General features: G+C 43.8%; 2 protein-coding genes across 22 annotated transcripts in view; both read right to left on the bottom strand.

Moving 5' to 3' along the window:
* Positions 1-1,360: 1,360 nt before the first annotated feature.
* Positions 1,361-8,224, bottom strand: PHYHD1 (phytanoyl-CoA dioxygenase domain containing 1). Its single transcript, XM_023938163.2, has 11 exons — positions 7,060-8,224; positions 6,121-6,279; positions 5,537-5,612; positions 5,358-5,405; positions 3,971-4,026; positions 3,733-3,795; positions 3,614-3,635; positions 3,142-3,270; positions 2,514-2,630; positions 2,241-2,367; positions 1,361-2,064 (listed from the first exon to the last, which is right to left on the bottom strand). The coding sequence occupies exons 1-11, from the start codon at positions 7,090-7,092 to the stop codon at positions 2,019-2,021; spliced, it is 876 nt and encodes a 291-aa protein (XP_023793931.2). The 5' UTR covers positions 7,093-8,224; the 3' UTR covers positions 1,361-2,018.
* Positions 8,225-10,182: 1,958 nt separating this feature from the next.
* LRRC8A (leucine rich repeat containing 8 VRAC subunit A) overlaps positions 10,183-21,554 on the bottom strand; it is a 39,161-nt gene continuing 27,789 nt past the window's right edge. For 9 of the 21 annotated variants that reach the window (XM_086858058.1, XM_086858059.1, XM_086858057.1 and 6 more), the window contains 2 exons: positions 18,503-20,666; positions 13,556-15,697 (listed from right to left, as the gene is read on the bottom strand). In XM_086858058.1, the coding sequence (XP_086714184.1) occupies positions 15,422-15,697; positions 18,503-20,659 (2,433 nt within the window). In that variant the 5' untranslated portion in view covers positions 20,660-20,666 and the 3' untranslated portion in view covers positions 13,556-15,421. Of the gene's footprint in view, positions 12,424-13,555; positions 15,698-18,502; positions 20,667-21,554 lie in introns of those variants that run through there. The other 12 variants (XR_015278156.1, XR_015278155.1, XR_015278150.1 and 9 more) reach the window with 5 other exon arrangements.

Raw genomic sequence — 21,554 nt, 5'->3', positions numbered from 1 at the left:
CTTTCCTACTTTTCACATTTTTTCAGCCAGATGTTTAATCAAATAATTTAAAAAATTTCTTCTATTAACAAATTGACTAAAGGTACTGAATTCCATCCATTTAATTAAAATTACAGCTACCATTTTGTGGCCAAAGAAAACACTTCTATGTATGAAACCTTCCTGTATCAGCAGTCTCTTCTCACTGGTTTGCCCAGTGTCCATTAGAACAAAACACAAGTGTCCTTGATGTGTCCAAGGAGGAGATTGTGATTCCAGGATTCTAGTTTGCATTATGAAGTTCACTTCTGGCAGTTTTTTAATTCACTTTTGGGAACAGTTTGGGGGAAGTCCAAGGTAGCTTACACAACACAGACCTGTAGCTCTGAGACCATGCCTTAGGAGGGTGCATAAGACCAGGGGTGGAGTGAAACCAGTCCCTGGGTCAGCAGAATTGGTTCCAGAATCCAATATTTTGTGCCCCTGCAACAAGCCAGGACTAGAACAGCTGAGAAGCAGCATTGCCCAATTCATCCCCCTGCCTGGGAAGGGCTCCTGGGATTTGGTGCTGCTTTTCCTGAGGATGCCAGAGTTGGCCAGAGCTGGTTATTAACACAGTAAATTGTCAGATACTCTGTAGGAAACCAAACTCAGTAACTGCTGGGCTGTTTCCTTCATGTTTAACAGGAAATCCTGCCAATCAATCCAGCTTTTTTTTAATTTTATTTATGCACTTGAAATAGATGATTTTGCATACTGCAGGTAGTGGTGCAAGTCAGGACAAATTATCCCTCCTCAGCAGAATTCTAAATTATTAACTCCTCTCATGTAAAGACACAGACAAAACTTGAGTTGCTTCTGTCACAAGCCACAGCCTTCACCACTGACATCATAAATTGCACCAGAGGTAGAGACATTTGCTTTCCTTCCACCCTGCTTCCAACTTTCAAACAAACTGTAGAAAAGGTAGTTTTTGAATACAGAAACTTTGCATTCAATGTTTCTGCTGTTGCCATGACCCAGCTCCCCAATTTACTTTTGAAAGGGATGAGTCAGTAAGATTTGGGTGCCCTCAGCAGCCTTAGGGTCACTCTGCTATAATTCCTGCATTGGTGACACTGTGCTCCTATCTCAGGGTTGCCAGAGCTGCACCAGTGCTGGTGAAATCACACCTACACAGCTCCTGTTCAGTTCAGGATACAGTCTGGGATGTAGCTTGCATTTCCAAACATTCCTTGCTAGAAGCTGGTTTGGGGATAGAAATTGGTCTTTTGCATATTTAGAGTTCCAGCTGCTCACCAGGCAATTTAGCACTGTCCCCATTTGTTGGGAGAAAGTCACACTGTGTCTTCCTCAAAGAAAAGATGATGGAGATGAAAAAGAGAATTTCTATATTTTTATTTAAGTGTAAAGAGTTTGACTGAGGTTTTTTCCATCATTTCAACAGGAATCTTTAAAAATTATCATATTTTTAATCACACCCAGAGATGAAACATTTAGCTACTGTCTGCCAGGAGTATTTAGAAGATTGACTATAGATTGACTATAAAAAGCAGACCTCCTGCTTCACTTTATCCACAAGATTGCTTTAAATCACTCTTATTCCAAAAATAAGACAGAAACGTAGGGGTGAAAATCAAACTTCTCCCCTGCATGTTCACCTGCTTTGCTGGAGTCAACCAGACAAGAAATGCACTTAAGCTCTTAAACACAAGAAAATACTGAGTATCTACAAGGAGAAATACTTGGTAAGTAGTCCCAGTCAATGTGCAATGGTCTTAACTGGTTTGTTTTCAAGACTGAAGGTGTTTCCTTACCAAAAGGACTAGTGACTACTCTCATACTGGCACGGCTCCTGCTGCAGTAGAAGCTTCTGTCTACTGCAGGTGTTGGGCTGTGATAATGGCCCTGGTTTTGAGGAGGAGGATAAATGAACATTGAGAGCTGATCTAGTGAAGATTGTTTTTAAAAGATTGTGAGTGAACAATCAAAAAGGAATATTGATCAGCTATTGACTCCACAAAAGCCAGTCACTACCTTCAAGTGTAGAGCGATGGAAAAGGCAGTTCAGGAGTTGGCTGAAGCCTAGGAAGTAAAGAAGAGGTAACAGCAAAACTTCAGAGGCTATTCCAGTTCTGCAGACACAAAATCAGTGCCAGATGAGGCACTACCAACAAACTGTACAGGCAAGACAGTTATTCTAACTCTTGCACTGGAAAGGCTTCAATTTCCTCAGCCACTTGTGAGGATCACAACCTTACCAGTTCTCTTTGCTCCAGGTGGTGCCTTTGGCTTCCATCACGTGGAAGGTGAATGCGTGGCGAGAAGACTCCGAGCTGTTGAGTTCACTCTTATGGACAACCTCACCATGGATGACGATGAGTCCACCTGTGGGAAAGAATCACCTGGACTGCTGCTTTCCAAAAGATGAGCTCTGGCTTTCCAATGGAAGGGAAAGTGCAGGGTTAAAATAGGATTTCAGCTCCCTTGTGTTTTCTCGAGCTGTGAAGCACCACATTTGGAGCTGTCTGTACCTTTACTTATAGGCAGAGGTATGAACTGCTTCTCATCGTAGGCTGGCTCTGAGCCTACAAACTCTACACATGTTGAGGCACCTGAAGCTGCACGGACCATCCTCCGGGTAATCCCATCTGCAAATCCACAGAATAAGCCAACACACGAAAATTAAACACCTGGCTACATTCTGCACAGTAAAGGAACAATATCAGTTATTTCTCTTGGCAATGATAGGAACTTTATTATTACTATTCACACTTTCCTTAGTAGTTTAGGTGGGGTCTTTTTCATTAAGTAGAGATTCAGGATTTTTCAGCTGTGGCAGAAAATGATAAAACAGCTGCCTTTTGCTTGCCTTTTTGGCCCCTTCTGTGCATTGCAACAGACCATTTGGAACACAAATGGTCACACGCTTATGCAAAACTACCCTTTGGTCCATTTGTGCTTTCTGTAGGAGCATAATCCATGAGTACAGCTGGCTCCAGGATTTGAGGAATGAGTGGCTTAAAATCTGAAGAGCACTATGATTATACTCACTGAGTGAATCTTTAGGTGAGCAGAGTTTAAAGCTGCCCTGTGTGCTCTAGGGGTGGGGAAAAGGAGAACTGTGCTGGTGACCAGCAGTGGTCACACGCATGCTCTTACTGGTGTGAGAGCCAGGGATGAACCACAAACAGCCATTCTCCTGTGTGGCATCTTCCAGGGCAATCCAGAACCCCAGGATCCGGCCCAGAGGCTCCGTGTGCAGGAAGGTGGCATCTTGGTGTGGAGTCACTGCAAGAAGACACTGTCATTGGGGTCTTCAGTGGGATTCAGTTCTTCTAGAAGGACTTCAGGCTTGCACCTCCCTGACTCAGAGCCCTCCCCTGCCAACACACCTATCACACATGTTTAATCTTACATAAAAATACCAACTTTTAGGCCACTGCAAATGTAAAAACAGCTCTGTGTTTGAGCTGCATAGGATGTAACTTTTCTGAAAAAATGTGGATTTCAGAGATGGTTTGGTCCACCAAGCTGACAGGTTTAAGTCTGATTCTGAGCCCTCTCTCTGGTAACATTCCTTTGCTAAAGGAGTATTATCTGCAGTGTAATAAAGAGATAACATAAATCTCACCTTCACCACCAATGCCAGGTTGCTGCAAAGAAAAAAAAAGTGATGTGTGAAGAGTTTCACAGCTTCTCACTTAACAGACCCTTATTTCCTGAGTGTCAAGACAACTTGAATTACTGTACCTTGAAGATGTACATGCTCTGCACAACTACTGGTCTCTCAAGGCCTAGTTTTCTTCCCAGTTCCTGCAAGAAAATTTTCCAAGATTTATGTTTTCTGCACATTATTTAGCATTATTCTTTGAAGATATTTCTTTTCACTGACAAAATTGCTCCTCCTGGGAGTGTAAAAAACTAAAATTAACTACTCTGCAATTCAATTTTTTCCCTAAAACCATTCTAGGAAGCAATAACAGCTCACCTGCACCTTGGGGGAGTGGGTGATTTGCTTGAAGACAGGATCATAAGCATGTAGAGCTGAGGGGAAAGAAAAGGCTCAGACAGAAGATTTCAGGAAGAGAAGGGAACATGGCAGCTCTCAGTGATGAGCTGCAGACACCACAGCCAAGCAGAATAAATTGCAGCCAGAAACTTTCATCCCTCCCAAGATGGATAAATGTATCTTATCACACCTAAGGTGACAGGAATTTTACAGAGGGTACAATCATCATTGAAGACCATAAATATAATCACTTCCTGGGCACAAACTGGACACACGTAAAAGCCAGTGTACATCAGAGTGAATGAAATGGAACATTATGTGATTCAGTATTATATTTCACAAGTGACAACCATTATACATGACCCTGAGGCATATGGGTGAATTCATCCTTTAAAAACACACCTCAAAGACCTACCAGAAAAGTGAAGTACTGCAAAAAGGAGCTAGAGTTCATCTTTGATGCCCTTCAGAGAGCCCCAGCCAGCAGGTCAGAGGGTTTGTGTAGACTCTTGCTACAACCCAGCTCTGAGAAATCCACAAAAAGAATCAGAGTTGTGCCTCCAGCTCATCCTGATCAGATTGCCAGAAGGACAGATGCCCAAGGCCAGCAGGAGCAGCTCTCAAGCAAGGGATGAGACTTGACGAAAATGAATAATTACAGAAAATAAGACTAGAGAGGGCTTTTGAATTGTTAAGCTGCTGTGTCAGTGAAAGTAGTTTTCACTTCCCCTGAGGAAAAGCTGAAGTGTGACAGAATGGCAGCAGGCCTGGGAAGAGGAGAGTGTTTTTCTGAGAAAACCACAGAACAAGAACACTTAGTACTGAATTTCCAATTGTAGTGAAGTTCAGTATGAACAAAGTTCACGTTTGCAGACAAAGAGAATCCTGCTCTCATTTTCCATGTGTTGTTTGAAAATGGAAGGGATCAAAATGCAAGTCCAGGAACTGGGAGAGAAGTAGGTCAAATAGACCAGTAAGGGTTAAGAAAAAGTGTTGGTGACACCACAGGAGGGAGAGGAGCTTCAACATCACCAAACCAGCATGGCACAGGACATAGGAGGGAGTATTGATTGTCACCAGTCTCAGTGGTAAACTTCTAGAGCAAATCTCTTACATAAAAGAGCCAAGGGCTGAAGTCCAAACTTTTGCATGTCAGTGACTCTGAGCTATTCATTGCTGAGAAATCTCTGAGAAGGGGTTTTTGAAAAGGTTTGGAACAGAAGATACAACAGTCTGAGAACAGACTGAGGGGCAGCATGGAGAGAATTGCAGAGACAGTACAGTGAGTAGGTCTGGAGAAATCCTCATGCCTGAAAACCACATCTCTTTCGTCCATCCCTCTCCAAATCCCATCCTTTAAACATACCATGGCCAATCTTGCTGACAGACTTCTCCTTTGGAATTAGAAAGTTACCTACAAAACAAAACCATAATTTAACGTTGTTTGAAAAGCAAGAATCATTCCTTGAACTGGAAACTGGCCCCCGATCCCTCACTCAGCCTTTTCACATTCCCTATGCATGCCTTACTCAGGCCAGGGCTTACCTTTCTCATCCAAAACACCTTTTTCAAAGAAGAATCTAATCTTGTCTCCACTGGTGAGGAAATAATCCGAGCTACCCTGCCAGGGATAAAAGCCCAGTAAAGACAGCATCCTTGTAAAAACATAAATGAACCTTCAGTCAAATTATTAATACTCACCTGCATCTTTTTTTCCACCCAGCCGCAGCATAAACAAATGAAAAATCATTCATAAAAACTTTCCACAACACTCCATGTCTTGGTGCTGATCAGGGCTTTATGAGAACCTCTCACATAGAGGTCACCCTTGCTTTTTTTTTGTTGGCTGCCTGGAAAATAACCAGTTTTCTGTCTGCAGAACGCGTACAAAGTGATCTGCGAGAGCTGCTTGTGGCTACCAGGGGTTGAAAACACGGCAGAGCCACACACTGATAAGACCCCAGGAAACATTTGCAGAAAGCTGGAGAGCAAATTCCTCTCCTGGTGTTATGTTCGGTTTGGAGGAAGAGCCATGTTCCAACAGAGTGAATGAACCCTGATCAGCAATTTGCCTTTTCCCTTCCTCTTTCCAGCTCTCCCAACAGGGACAGCCCTGCCCTTCCCAGTACCTGTGCTTGGAGCTGCTCCTCCTCCCTGGTGGAGAACGCGGTGCGGCAGTGCGGTGGCACTTCCATCTCCGCCACGATTTTCTGGATCTGGCTCCTCATATCGTCACACTCCTCTGCGCTGAAAAACTGCTCCAGGACAAGGAAGCCATCCTTGTGGAACTAGAAGGGACAAGGTGACTGCTCGTCCCCAGAGTCCTGGGGGGAAGCAGCATAAAGCAAGAGAAAACAGTTCTGGCCCTTAACACGGTAAAAAGCATCCCAGCTCCAGCTCTGCAGCATGTTCTTAATTTTTAATTTCAGGACAGCTTCTGTTGCAAAAGATTCATTAAAAGGCTGAAATTCCAAACAGTTAAGAACAATCTATTTCAATCCCTCAGTCTACACAAAACAGAGATCTCATTACTAGAGCCTTTTATGGTAGGATCTCTTATCTAACACCTGTAACCAGCAGCTATTAAACTACCAAGCCCACTAATACAAACAGGGCAGTCACACCTGTGTGCCAAATCACAATGAGATTCCTTTACAATCTGGAAAGCTTTGTTCTCTCCAAGGAAAAAAAATCCCTGGGTGCTTTCTCACAGTTCACTACACAATCCTTTACAAAATAAACTCTGTTGGCAGTGAAGTCAGTTTCTTTATATAGAATACTCTGGAGATTATCCTTTGCCAGGAAGATTTCCAGTTCAGGGATGAGAGCCGAGCAGCAGAGACAGAAGCAGCACAGGAGAAATGCCTCCAAGAGCTCTGTGGGACAAGCTGCCCCTGGAAGAGTTTGTAACCATGACACTCACACACTAAAATTAATATAACACAAGATGCTGAGGAGAATATAAAGTGTTTGTAAACAACAGGTTAACTAGCAGTGACTGTATCTTACACACAGCGTCAGCTGGCTGCACTCTGCACACGCTCCCTCCCCACGGAGCAGCTCCTTACCTTCTGGATCTGATGCTGGGTTACAGATGCCATCGGGGCAGAAGCTCCCCAGATCCCACCACCAGCCCCGCGATGCCACCCGGGCTCTGCAGGACAGACTCCCCGCCTCTCCACGTCATCCTTGTCCCAGCATGTGATAAAAGCCAGCGCTGGGCTGTTGGACTCTTGCACAGCTCCAGAGATTTCTGTCCCTGCCGCCAGTTCTTTGTTCCTGGCAGGGACGTTCAGGACTGCACAGTATTCACAGTATTGCTTTGGCTCTTGGTGGTAACAAAGCACACAGAAATTTTCTCTTCAAGCGCTATCACAAACTTGATGAACATTTGAGCTCCAAGGAGGAATCGCTTTTAATTAATAACCCAGATTTAAAAATAGAGCAGTTAAACTGGTAATTGCAGGGGTAAGTAACATAAGGGGGGGGTGGGTAAAATAAGATTCAAGTGTGAAGAAAAGATCAAGATGTCTTAGAACAAATTTAAAGTGCTGATTCAGGGTCTTACAGAGCCCTTTTTGCTTAGCCAGTGAGTCTTGCCAGCACTTCAGCAAATCCCCTGAAAGGGCTCCCCAGCCCAGGAGGTGACAGACTAAAGGGTGGTAAACAGCTTTCACTGAAGGTTTGGTAAAACACATAGAGAATATTTCTGCTACTTTCATCCACAGCTGCTTTTTGGTAATTTACACCTTCACTTGCTCTGTTCACTCCCCTGCAGCTCCAGAAGTCCATGTAGTATTTACAAGTAAGTTCAGCCAAATCCACCCAAAGTTCAAACCAGAAAGCAAAAAAGCAAAAAGTGGCTCTAAAAGGCAGAGAGGGAGGAACAGTTGCCAGCCCAGTGGTGGCGCTCCCAGCCAACACATCCCTCCCATCGGGAATCCCTAGGGAAGGTTTCTCTAGAAGAAAATGCGTTTGGCTCCTACAGGAAACATCGAAAACACCCTTGCAGCAGCACTTCACAAAAATAACACCATGGGGGCAGGTTCTTGCATCACTCAGCAAAGGAAAACCCAGCAAAAGGAAAGAATGCAAAATACTCACAAAAAAAAGTTTTTATATCCTAGAAACTGAAAATTCATTTAAAGAAAGGTTGTTTGAAATACTTACATTTTCTATTCTGTAAGGGAATTGTGGATAAAAATCCCTCTGCAGTTTACTAAAGCTTTTTTTTTTTTAATAAAGAGGAAATTAGGGGTTTGACGTTTTTTCAAGCTTTTCCCTGTACACAGGAGGATATGAATTCAGTCGTTTAAAAAACTAAATTCTGCCAGAGACTGTAATCACTGGGCTACAAACCTGGATGGGGGGAAAAAAACAACTAGTCTCCAATACTGCAAAGCTCAAAAAAATATTCCAGTAGTTCCTCCTTCCTCTTAACAGTCTCTCACCAACTGATGGAGTGGAAGACTTTTTAAGAAAGATGTGTGACCAGTGGGGGAAAAAGCCAGCTGTACGTTGCTGCCTGCAAGCTGATCGTGTGACCCACCTCACCCCTCCCTGGGAGGCAGCAATCATGGAGAAACACTCCTGGAAAACACTCCCACACCACTCCTTAGTCCCTCTCCGTCACTGTTGTGTCATGTCCTTCTCATTCCCACACACAGTGGTTTTTTCCAGCAATTTATCACGTCACCTTCTCCACTCCCCACCTTGCGCACACACGATGACTCCAGAGGCTGTTTTGGTTCATGCCACAACAGCAAACCACAGTTTTCCTGTTCCATGGAATGTTTTGAGCAACACAAACAGCAGATCACAGCAAACAATGCAGCAGCTACCAGGATAGAAATCCATCCTGGTTTCAGGAGCTTTCCATGTCTGTCCTTAGGACTCCTCCCATTCTTTGCCACTATTTTGAGGCTCAGAAAAACCTTTCCAGCAAGAGGAAAACCACTCCAACCACCCAATGCCCAAAAAAAGGCAAAGAGAAGGATGCCACTGTTGTAAAGCTTTCTCTCCCCAGTAAGTTTACATAGAAAAGTTGACAGTACTTAGACAAAACTGGGAAATGGCTTCTTTTCCTTCCCTTCCCTTCTCCCCCCTCCAAGAGCTCTTTCTGCAGACTCAACATTTTCTCCTGCCAGCTCTGCAAGAAAACTTCTGGCAAACACCATTGAAGGCTGCCAAAGTCCATCCCATGTCTTCAGGAAAGGAAAGATCAAGTGTTTCAAATGCCTTTTGGACTGGCATGATTATCCTAATGAGGATTCCCGTTGAAGCCATCTGTAACCAAGCCAGCTCAAGCAGCTCAGCACTCACACCAAAACTGCTGCTGTGGAGCTGCCAGGGTTATCAGGGAGGAAAAATTTCCACTGGACCACTTCTCCTGAAGTCTTTGATATGATCAGCAACAAGTGACAGAATATTTAATGAGAAACAAGGAGCAAAGGAAGTATGGTTTCCTTAGCTCCTCAAAGACCAGGTAAATCCTTCAAAAAGTAAACCAGCCAAAAGGAGCCGAGGTCCAGTGAGCCTTTGATGACAAGGGAGATTTTTCTTCATTCAGTCCCACATTTCATAAAAACTCATCAATAAGCAGCATTACAAACTCCCACTCACCTGTTTCAAAGCCTGCTTACGTTCTCTGTCTGAAGTGGGGCCAATGTCACTGTGGTCAAGTAGTCATGGACAAAGGAAGTGAAGGAAGGCAAAACACGAGAAATACCTTTCTACACTATAAAAGCTGCACAGAAACTCAAATTTTCTTTGCAAGTCACAGGCTGATTCTCTGTAACACATCATGAATTGGGAAAGATGCTATCTACCAGCACTTCCAGTTAAGGAACCCATGGGGAAGGCAGGTACTGAACTAATTTACCATTCTGAAGATAATTCCTATGCAACAGCCTTAAATTCAGCGACAGAAACTGTTTCAGACACTTTTTGAAGTGATAGTGAAATCCATGACACAGCCCCAGCTTGTCACAGAGCAGCACCTCTTTCTCTGTACATCTACTCAATTCACAAAGGATTGTCACAATCCACAAGGACTTTTGTAACGAGTGAAAGAACTCAAAACCACACAATAGCTGGAATTATTAACACCTGTCTTTTGAAAAGTGACATCATGGAAGGCTGAATACCTTCACACACAGGAAACACCAAAGAAAGCAGACATAGAAAGAAAATGCAAATGAAAACTTTTATTCTGGTGAAGTGTCCAGTTGTACAAGTCTTTCAGAGCGAACAAGAGCAGCCTCCAGTGCTCATGGGGAAGGTGCTGTTGCTCAGCTGCCCAAACAATCCCATGTACAAAGTGAATGTCATTATTCTGAAATGTTACACCAAGTTGCAGGTCCCAGATGCCAAACCACAGTCCTGCTTGTGCATTTACACAATGGGAGTGAACCATGTTTAAGCCATGAGTAGTGACTTATTGAAATGGACACATTTGTCAGCTGTAAAGATGACTCAGGCTCAGTAGCCCCCTTCTCATTAAACCTCCTCCAGAAAAACTCTTCCATTGTCCAATAAAATTCCTTTAAGAGAAACAGAGGGAGGAAGGAATGGAAAATTCCAGGAATCCTAAATTAAACCTTTGTGTGAACTCACACGAAGTTGACCTTTACCATTGGGGTCCAGCAATTCAAGTGCTGCTACTTCTGAAACCAGATTTTGGATATGAGATTCCTGGAGGATTTCATTCTCCCAAAGCAGCTGAGTATTAACCAACTGCCACAGCTGAAGGGAGAAGGGTCTGAATCAAACTTTAATAATCCTGCCCCATTACAGTTGTGCTTTGTACACTGCTAGAATGAGGTAGGACAGAAAACTCACTGTTTTGGCACATGCTTGGGAAAAGTACATTATCCACTGTAGCCAAACAGTGGGGTTAAAATGGAAGAAAAATTTTTAAAGTTAAGTTTAAGCAATAATTTTACTACTCAGCATCCCCACAGCCTTACCTTAGGTGACTTTCAGAGCAGGTGACTCTGCTTACAGTATGACAACGTTGTCTGGCAGTGAGAAGTCACCCCAGAAGTTAGGAAATCTCTCCATGGTTGAAAGAAAAAGAATCCAAGGGATGAGTTGGCTTCAGGCAGGCACTGCTACAAATACACTCCAGGGAGCAAGTGCCTCTGGGGAGATATTACATTAACAGATCTCTAGAGAAGGCACAGCTATTGATGAGGGGGAAAAAAAGTTACTCCTCCCTTGAAAGAGGACTAAAAAAAGTTTAAATATCCAAAGAACTCAAATCATGTGAGTTCCATTCTAAAGCAGGAAAAGAGGTAAGGAAAGGAAACAATGTCACAGCCTAGGCATCAATACAATTTGCAACTTTTTTCCAGACAACTCATCTTCTGTAAAGGATGTGTTATTGTTCTCAAAATTCCTAGAATCAATTGTTAAAGAGAGGACAGAAAAAAAAAGGAAAAAAAAAAGAGGAGGACTTCATGTGGTTCAGCAACAGAAAGCCACTCAGTACTATTTACAGTAATGAACACCAAGAACTTTAATTAAAATGGAGCGAGCTAAATGGAGTGCATAAATGGTAATAAGAAAAAATAAAAAATGAGGTAGGATATTAAAAAGAAGTGACAATTAATATGAAAGAACAGCACATCATGAAAGATACCTGTAACAGCTATTTAACCACTCAGACTGACAGAGTAAATTACTTCCAGCTGCTGGAAGTTTGTAACCAAGCTGAATTAACTGTGGATCAAATAATAAAATCAGAAAGTGATCTGAAACAGAACAACTTCAGCTAACATTCCAGTGAATAGTGTCAGAGTACAGCACAATTTTACACATTTAATAGGTTTGGTATTCCTTGCCTTTCAGCTGATTCAAAATAATTAATTGCAACTTATCACTTTTTGGGGTCTTTAGCAGGAAAGGTAAAGTGCATGTCACTAACCTTCAGTCCTAACATGGGATGAGCATCCTTGTGTTCTCCAAGAACTTGTTCTGCTCAGAAGTGCTATTAAAGGAAACAGGTGGGTTTAATTCAAGTTGCTGTATGGTTTAGCAGCTAATAAATAATCTGGTTTGCTACTGTTTTAAAAAGCTTGTCAGGAGAACAAGACACTGACCAGGGCAGTGATTGTCTGCTTAAATTGAATGCTTTTTGTGAATGCACAGATCTGTGTCAAAAATAAACTCCCTAAGCTTCAGTCTGATGGAAACTTGAAGGACAATACAGAATATTCACAGATCAAATACTTGCAAGTGAGGATGGACTGTTGATGTAAGGACACCTCTCACAGAATGAGCAATCCAGAAAAGTTTGGGAAGTGACTTGCTCTGCTGTGGGTTGAGCTTTGCAGCAATCCTCAGTCATAAACATGTTCAGGACTCATGGTCTAGATCCTATCCTTGGAAGTTTTAGAGCTTTTTCCATCTTGTCATACAAGACTGATACTCTGGAATCAAAAGGGAGACCAAGCAGCATGTATCAGAAGTAAATACTACATATTGCTGTCTTTCAGAGTGACAATGTATTTGTGTCACCTGTGTTTCCAGTACAAAATGTTATCAGACTGCTCATCCTCATTTTACCACACAGGGAGCTCTCAAGCCCCAGCAGCCATAACCGAGAGAGTTAAGCTTGGATTATTGCAAAAGCAGCACAAAGCTGGCATTTTCATGCATGATCAATATCAGCCTATCTTGCACTAAGCTTTGCACACCTCGGGCCCAGGGCAGTCTCTACTCAAGAAGCAGCAGGAGCACAGCATTGTATCTTGGTCAGGAGTTTGAGGCAGTCCCTCCCTTCTGGCAGAGCAGCCTGTTGTTAACCCATCCTGCTGGAATACAGAGCTGTTCAGGAGGCTTGCAAGCTTCTAGAAGCGCTGCAGCACACTTCCAGGAGCTGCTTATAGAAACTCTAACCCAGCTGTGCAAAGTTTAGGTTGCATAACTAAGACTACACCTGGAATCAAGAGTCAAAGCACTCCTCTCCAGTGCAGACATCCTGGAGAAATCTCACTGCTCCTGTGAGCCAGGTGAAACTCCCAGGGGGTGCTTTGCCCTTTCAGCCCTGCCTGGTCTAAAATACACATAATAAAACAGAGAGGCCTTGAAGAGCAAACGTCCACGTCTCCATTCAGTGGCCATTACTCTGCAGTGTTATCCTTTAGTACAGACTAAGGAAAAAAGTTTCCTTCACCATCCAAACAGCCCCCACATCCACCACAGGGAACTGACTGGAAAACAGCATTGCTGTAGCTAAACCTAAAGCCATTCCTGCTTTACTCAAGAAGCAAAGCTCACCTAGCAATTTCTGTCCTTTCTGCGACCCAAAATGCTCAGACAAATACAAATACAGTCCAATCAGCATCAGTCCTTCCCCATCCTTTCAGCTGTGGCCCCAGCTCTAACACAATTTCAAGACACTAACCCTATTAGAAGCCAGAAAAGCTTTTACAGTACCTTGCCTCCCAGAGAGAGATTTAATTATATTATCCCCTGGACTGTTTAGATGTTTCATAATAAATGGACTAAGGGAAGCAAGATTTACATTTTTCTTAAAAGCAGTTTTATAAACAGATCTCCTGATTTTAATGTAGCTTTATTTAAGCATCTGAACATCAATTAATCCAGAGTCCAGTTAACATTGTTCATGGTTTCAGCATATTTAGTGTATATATATATATTTCATATTTTACATCTGATGAAGAGAGCCACACTGTGCCTTATTGCCCCAACATCCATGGGATCACCACAAACCAGGTGATAAGCCAGGGCACTCACTGGCAGCTTGTCAGGAATCACTCTGGAGCTGGATGCAGCTTCCCCCTTTGTACATGGGATGCCTCCAAATTTCTCATGCCCCAGCTTGCAGCACTGCACACCTTGGAGCCAACCTGTTGGTGTGATGCAGATTGTTACAACCAGGACCTGTAGGTCCAGGCACCTCCTCTTCCTTCTGATGGAAAAATGAAGACTTGTGTCCTGGAGGCATCTTAACCACCCCACCTTAAGGATACTATAATCAGAAACTGTTACACATTATCTACCTCTGCCAGCCCAGAAGGTTGAGGGGTTTTTTGTCAAATACCACACCAAACAGGTTAAACTTGTTTCGGTAAAGGCTGCTCTGTTCCAGGAAGCCAGAAGGGATCAGTCCACAGAGGATTCTCATTCTCCTCCTTAACACTGAGGGAATGAAAAGGGAAGGAAGAAACAGGAGGACAAGGTTTCTTTTCCAGCACCAGGTTCAATCAGCATTAGCCTCTTATTTAGGTCAAGAGGTGTAACAGGAACTGACAGCTGTTAAAGTGAGGGGAACAACAGAAGAGAACAATCAAGCAGCTCTCTAGATTGCATCCATGAAAAACACTGGCAGAGCATCCAACAACTTAATTTAACAACTTAATTGTGGGTGAAGGCAGAACAGGGGAAAGAGATGCAGAGGAAACCCAAATTTCCTCTCCAACCCCATGAGAGCCCCTGACACACTGGTCAGTTGTTCATTTCTACTTGATATGCAACAAAATACCAGCAATTAAAAAGTAGCTTGGAACTAAAAGCAGAAGCAACTTGATGCTTCTGAGAGAGTAGATTAGACAGTCCAACTGCTTTTTATCCAGATCTCCCACTTGCACTATAACCATTCATTTCAGAACAGGCTAAAGCCCTGGAATTGTGTTAGTTAGTGCCTCCAGGACATCAGCTGGAGAGGGATGCTGTGATCTACTCACCCGCACAAGTGACTTGAAATCATTACAGTAGTGCAATCTTAAAGGAGCAGATAGTTTGGTTCCTTCTCCAGGGGCAGAGAAGGTGGGGAGTGTGCAAAGGAGAAAGAAAATCAGTAAAAAAAAAAGAAAATTCTGCCTTCAAGCAGCTGCGAGATGTTTTTCTCCCAAATCCTAATGCCAGCATCTAGACAAAAATCAGCTGTCTGTGTCCTATCCCAGCCCAACCTCAGTCTCACTGACTGAGTCAGAGGGGAGCAGTACCAGCTGTCAGAGAGATGGAGGTTCAAGAGGTTTCCTTGACTCTTGATCTTTGCCTGCAGGACACTGGACTCCTTTGGTCCCTGACACATACAAGCTCTATTAGGAGCAATGCAGCAATCCCCACATTGGTTTTCTCCTCCATTCAAAGGTCACTTCTCACCAGCACCATCCACCTCACCCCAATTCCTGTCCAGAAGAAGAGCAACACCTCTAATGCCCCCTGGGCCCTGCTCAGAGGCCAATTAATCTGTCTTGATCCTCATCCTGATCCCAAGCCTCCCCCATCCAGCATCTGAGGCAAGAAGCTGACTCATTCAGAGTCATGTTTGTCAAGGACTCCTTGGCCAGTTTTGATAGTGATTGGAGTGGAGAAAGGGGAGCATCTGGGTGAAAGGGGACTGAAATGGCCTTTTGCTTCCTTCTGGTTGATCAGAGGCTCTTCCCTTTTCTCGGGTGTTCAAGCTTGCTCTTTGTCTGCCCTCCACAGGCGCTCTTTGACTTCCAAGGGCAGGGTGTTGAACAGGTCCTCCTCCACCACGAGCCCGCTGCGTTTCAGCAGTGGGCACTCTCCCAGCTCCACAGGCAAGCACTCCAGGCGGTTCCCTCGCAGCTCTATCTGCGACAGATTCGTCAGCTCTCCCACCCGGGAGGGCAGTGACTGCAGCACGTTGTTCCCCAGGTTCAAGGTTCTCAGCTTCCTGCACTGGAATAGCTCTGGTGGGAGACTCTCAATCTGAAAAAGAAAGAAACCAATCATAGGCAAAGTCACCAGCAGACATGGACACACCTTCACAAGTGACCAACAAGCCAACATGCAGCTCCAAGGTTTACAGAGCCATGGTTTTCACTCATCCACTTCTCCCTTGAGTAAGTTCCCGCTTTCTGAGCTTCCTGCTTTGGGTTCTTCCAACACTGATTGTATGGATTCCTCTTTCAGACACTGCACTAGTTACAAGAGATCACCAGTGATGGTGGCTAAAGCAGATACTGCCTCTAAGGTTAGAGGACCAGAAACCTGCTCACAGCTGGCCTATACTGTCACATGCTTTCATCTGTATTGGCTTCTTTCCATCCCAAATCCTTTATTCTGTCATTGAATCTTAGTTCCTTTGCTTTAAGAAGCCATTCTACAGTTGACATTACACTGAACAAAGACTGGATTTAATCAGGACTTCTGGTTGGGCTGTAAGGTGAGCACAGCCTACATGGGTAGAACCTCCTGGCCCTGAGAACTGGAAATCTTCTTCCATCATTTTTCTAGGGCTGTGAAACATTGCAAAGATTTTCTAGGCTCCAAGTCACAGGGGCTTTTTACAGTGCCAAAATACAAAAACAATGAAGCCACCAGCTGTTAGCTTTCTCATCACGACCTTCAGGTAAACCATGAATCACTAATTTAATAAGGCTTATTTCTAGCAAATCTTTGTAATAGTCCAGTCCTCTCAAAGAATTTCTTTCTATGGCTGAGGTTTAGCAAACACTAGGCTAGAAACAAAATGCAACAACTCAGGATTCTCCCCTGAATACAAAGGCTCAGCTTGGAGGCTATTGTTTGCCTTTAAAAGCAAACGTGACTTTTCTAAAACCCAAATTATGTATTGTATCACTCGTGGCTAAATTGGCCTGTAATCCATTCTGAACAAGGAGTCTAAGGAAAAGCCAAGATGAAACCAAACCAATTAGAGACAATTCAATGCAGTCATTGTTACTGGTACTGGAGTGTTTTACAAACAGCAACATATGATCACAGACTCTTGAAAATAATAGTTATTTGAGGGACAAGTATTAGTTTAGGAAGGAAGTAACGTGTTGTAACAGCCTGCTTTCCAGAATGGGACAGTAGTGCCAGCCAGCTCCAGAAGTCTCTATTTACTAAGACTGCTGAGCTAGGAGAGAACATTAGAGATAATCCCTGGCCTTAGGAAGTGCCAGTCTACCAGTTCTTGTATTTCTTGCTGTCACCATTTACTGAGAGTAACCAGGCTGTCAGAGCCCCAGTAATTCTGGCTTGCCCAGGTACCTGGAACAGGTTGGCTGTTCCATGGGGTCCTCACCACCTTTTGTTTCCGAACACATGGGAGCAAAGCCTGCTTTAGCCTTACTGTTGCGTGGGTTTTTTTCCAGAGAGAAACGGGTGGTGCCACACTGTGCTGCGGGAAATTGAACTGCCTCTAACACTCCTTTCATCCAAGAAATGCTCCACCCCAAAACTGCAGAAAATACACTGCAGATTAACCCTTGGGAAGCTGTGCTAGGAAGGCTGCCAGAAGGCAAATGGTGCAGAATATCTGAGCTCTGAACAGCAACACACTACAAAGTTTACCAGAGCTTCAGCCACCCACACAAACAGATGCACAACCCTCCAGTGCCAGGAAGCCCCAGTGAGCAGCTGTTCAGCTGGAATTGCTGAATGACTGCCCCTTGTCTGCCCCTACTCTGCAGCAGCACAAGCTTTCAGACACTAATCACAAAATATGGCTGGAGTTTTAGGAACCCTAATACTGAAATGCATTAGCAATTAAATACTTGATTTGAGAACAGTTCTGTGAAAAGCCAAACCACATTCAAGCTGTTCTGTGTCTCTCACAAGCAAACTGGCAGTGTTGAGGCAGGAACAGACCTTGCCAATCAAGGAAGGACCTTGATGTATGACAGTGAAAACTAGCATTGCTCCAGGACAATTCTGCTTGGTCCCAGAAGAAACCAGAAGCACCTAATTATGTCTGTCTGCAATTTGTACTTATATTAGAGGCTCTTTCAACTTTGATAATGAACTCAAAGGGAAAAAGAGTCTCCCAGGAATTTGCAGACAAAATGAATGAAAGCTGCAGCTTTGTCAGACATGGTAAATGAAGTCTCCTTAGTCTTAAACAAAGGAACAAAAAACTAGACATGGATATAGTTTGCTTTAAGCAAATAAACACCCTCCAACACAAGCCAAGAAACAGCTTATGGTAATCAGGCAGCAGAGCACACTTGGTCACCCTCTGTAATCTGCCCTGCACTTAGAGTGAAACAAAAAGCACATGTTTACAAGACCAAACTATGGAATATCCCCTGCAAACTCCTTAGAGTACCGAAGTACTCCAAGGAAAGCTGTAAGCCAGACATGCATTGCCTATATGGTTCCTCCCATAGTGTACGTACATGTCTGAAGTAAGACAGGTTTAAGCACATAGTTTTAGATTAAGACTACAGTTTCTCAGATCTCCATTTAAAGCCCAAAATCAACATCAGTCTAGAGACTACATGTTTCCAATTGCAGAGAAACAACTGATTTGCAGGGTTTCTAAACAGCCTCCAACTGGCACTTGGAAGCAGTCTCACTTAAGAGAGGAAATGCAACAGAACAAGGACTCTTGGAAGACAGGCTTGCCCTGGAGCTATCTGCAATGTTTGGCCTTAGATAAACCCTTCTGAGAGATACAAAAGCAGTGCCAGTCGTATCCACAGACCATTGTAGCATGTTTAATCACACAGATAACAGAAGTGCCAGTACCATTTCCTCTTAGAGCAACTCAGCTCTTTGCTCACTTACCCTGTTGGCTGTCACAGCCAGATTCTGCAGGTTTTGAAGAAGTCCAACGTCTGGTGGTATGAAAGTTAAGTTGTTGTGGCTGAGATCCAAGTACCGAAGTTTTCGGCAATAGAAGAGCTGGGTAGGGATCTTTTCTATCTTGTTACGGTTCAGGTAAAGGCGTTCTAAGTTGGTCAGGTTGCCTATCTGCATGGGGATATAGGCAATGTGGTTGTACCACAATTTAAGGCAAGTGAGACGATGTAAGTGCTGGAAGCTGATGATTTCCTCAATGGTCTTTAGGTTGTTGTCCTTCAGGTCTATTTCCTGCAGATTGTGGAGGCTAAAGATAGAGTGAGGAATGCGTTCCAAGTCACACCGGATCAGCTCAAGCTCTGTCAGGTTGACCATCTTCTTAAGGCTGTTGAGGACAATGAGCTTGGTGCCCTCATTGTTGATGGAAAGCTTCTGAAGATGCACACCAACATCTGTCACCACCTGCGGCAGCTTGGTGAGGTTACTCTTCATCCTCAACACCTTCAACCTTTTCAGCTCTCTCAGTCCATCTATCACAATGTACCGGTTGTTTTCAGCGCTTAAATTCCCGGTCAGGTGAAGCTCCTCTAGTGTCTTCAGGCTATAAATCCAAAGAGGAATCTCCTTAATGTCTGTGAACTTGATGTGGAGAGATTTCAAATTCTCCCTCAAGAAGGCAAGGGCTGGGGCCTCAATTTTGGCAGCTGTGTGGTAGAGCCACAGTTCCTTAAGGCTGGTGAGCTGAGCAATGCTGGGGGGAATAGTGACATCAGGGATAAGCTCCAGCTTCAAGACCTCCAACTCAATGAGGTCAAAGACTGTGTCAGGAATGCCACTCAACATGAAAAGATGCAATTCCAGCTTATCCTGAGAGTTTTTGGTGATCCTCTGGCGTAGTTTCTCCAAAGTCCACTCATTGTTGAGGTTCAGCTGCCGCAATTTGTTCTCACTCACCTCTGACAGAAAGACAGCAAAGCGCTTGGAGTAGAGGGGGTCGTACTGATCAATCAGATGGAGCATAAAAGCAAAGTCATTTTTCACATCAGGGATGTCACTGTAACTGCTCTCCTCCCGGATGGACTCAAAGGAGTATTTCTTGAGAGACCGCCTCAACATCCACCACAGCGTGTACATGCAGATCAAACCATAGAAAATCACCAGACTGATGTAGAAAGAAGCCAAGATTTTGAAGAGAGTGGCCAAAGGATGAGCACAGCGGTACATCCTGTAGCCAGTCAAGCTCTCAATGTCCACTTTACAGTCTACATCAAATGTTATGTTGTTGACATAGTACACAGTATAGCAAATTATCAGAATGAACTTGATTACTTTGATTATAGTCTGTCTCATGTACAGGCGATAAACTATGTCTCCCTCTTCCACATGCGTACGGAACTTTTTCACTTTCTCAAAGAGTGCTTTGGCTTGCTCACCTTCCTTTTTGTCCAAGACACCAGTCTCAGACCTGTCCACAATCCCTTGCTCAATTCGAGACTTTGTTCTCTGCAGCATGGGAACAGTGGCTTCCACATCCTCACTGACCGTGGAGGATTTCTTGTCCATGGAGCCATTCATTTTTCCAAATGCCGGTTTGGTATCACTCTCTTCCACCACTGTCTCAGACAATGCTCTCGTTGTCCATGGAGAGTCAAAACACTTAAGCAAAATAGACACAAAATGCTCCAGCTTGGAGCTGGTCCTTGGGAACTTGAACCAGAAGTTGCTGCAAGCTAGAAAGATGAGGGTATGTAGCAGCACTAGATAAGGAAAATACTTGGCAAACCAGTGAAGACGGTTCTCGTAACACACCGCATCCACATAGTTGTACTGGTGCCGGTCCAGATCATATCGGATCCCTGTAGGCCCCGAATCAGCAGAGGGAACAAGACTAGTGTTGTAGTAGGTACGTTCTGGGGCTGCTGCTGTCCATCCCCTGACAGAGTCATTGCAAGAGTCTTTGGTAACCCATTTACAGGGCAAACAAATCATTTTGTCCTGGGTGACCTGCAGTGTCCCTCCAAACACGGCGATCATCAGCATCACTATGGAAATGTAGTCCGTGAAGACGTCCCACCACGGCTTCAGGATGCGATAGGCTGGCTGAGTATCAGCGAAGTAGCGCAGCTCGGTGACTGGAATCATGATTCACCTGGAAGCAAACCAGAAACAGCTTAAATGGTTTTGTTCTGCTCTTCAAGAGGGCATGAGAAAACACATGTTAAGTGCTGGCATTGCAAAATTGAGATTAGCCAAGATGCAATTTCAAGTAACTGTGAGACAAATGAATGAGGCTGCTTGTGAGTCATTTGTTGCAGCCCAGGCAGTGGAGTTTGTTCAGCCTTCACTGACAGACAAATTGTCACAAAACTTCAGAACTGGTACTTATTGCTAACAGTCTGTGGGATAAAAGGCACTTAAAGAAAGCTCACATGGCAAATTTAACTCCCTAGACCAGACCAGTATTTGGAAATTTCCTGTTTTATCTAGGGAGTTTATTTCAGGGATGAAGGAATTTGTCAGCACTGTTAGAAGTGATAAAATCTACACACAGAGCATATTTATCATTGCTTTGTTACTGCTTCTACATAAAATTCTGCATATGGCTGGTTCTCAGACTAAAGGGCCAAGGAAAACGATCTACATACAATACAGTTAAGTTTCCTATAACCACTTCACTGAGGAAACTCATTATGACATTCATAAAGTAAGCTGGAAGAGAGAACAAACATTGCTCAGTATCATGACTTTTCCAAGTAAGTAATTTTGGCTTCCCTCCTGTTAAATCTCCAAGGAAAGATTAGCTACTTGCCTTCTGATAAATTCAGTACTGAAATACTGTAGCAGCTGGGTTTTTGCCTTACTTCAGAAACAGAAAAAGGGGGAAATATTCTTCAAATTATTTGCTTCACCTAGAGTTCATCCCAGCTGGGATTTAAGTGTCACAAAGGGAACCAAAAGATTCTGGGAAGCACAGGCCTGATGGCAGTGCTTGTTCTGTCCTTCAGACTTGCAGATGGAACTTCGAGTATGCTCTTCA

The sequence above is a fragment of the Cyanistes caeruleus genome, chromosome 20 (genome assembly GCF_971803275.1).
Source record: "Cyanistes caeruleus chromosome 20, bCyaCae1.hap1.1, whole genome shotgun sequence".
Lineage (NCBI taxonomy): Eukaryota > Metazoa > Chordata > Aves > Passeriformes > Paridae > Cyanistes > Cyanistes caeruleus.
This window is presented reverse-complemented; position numbering and strand designations above follow the sequence as displayed.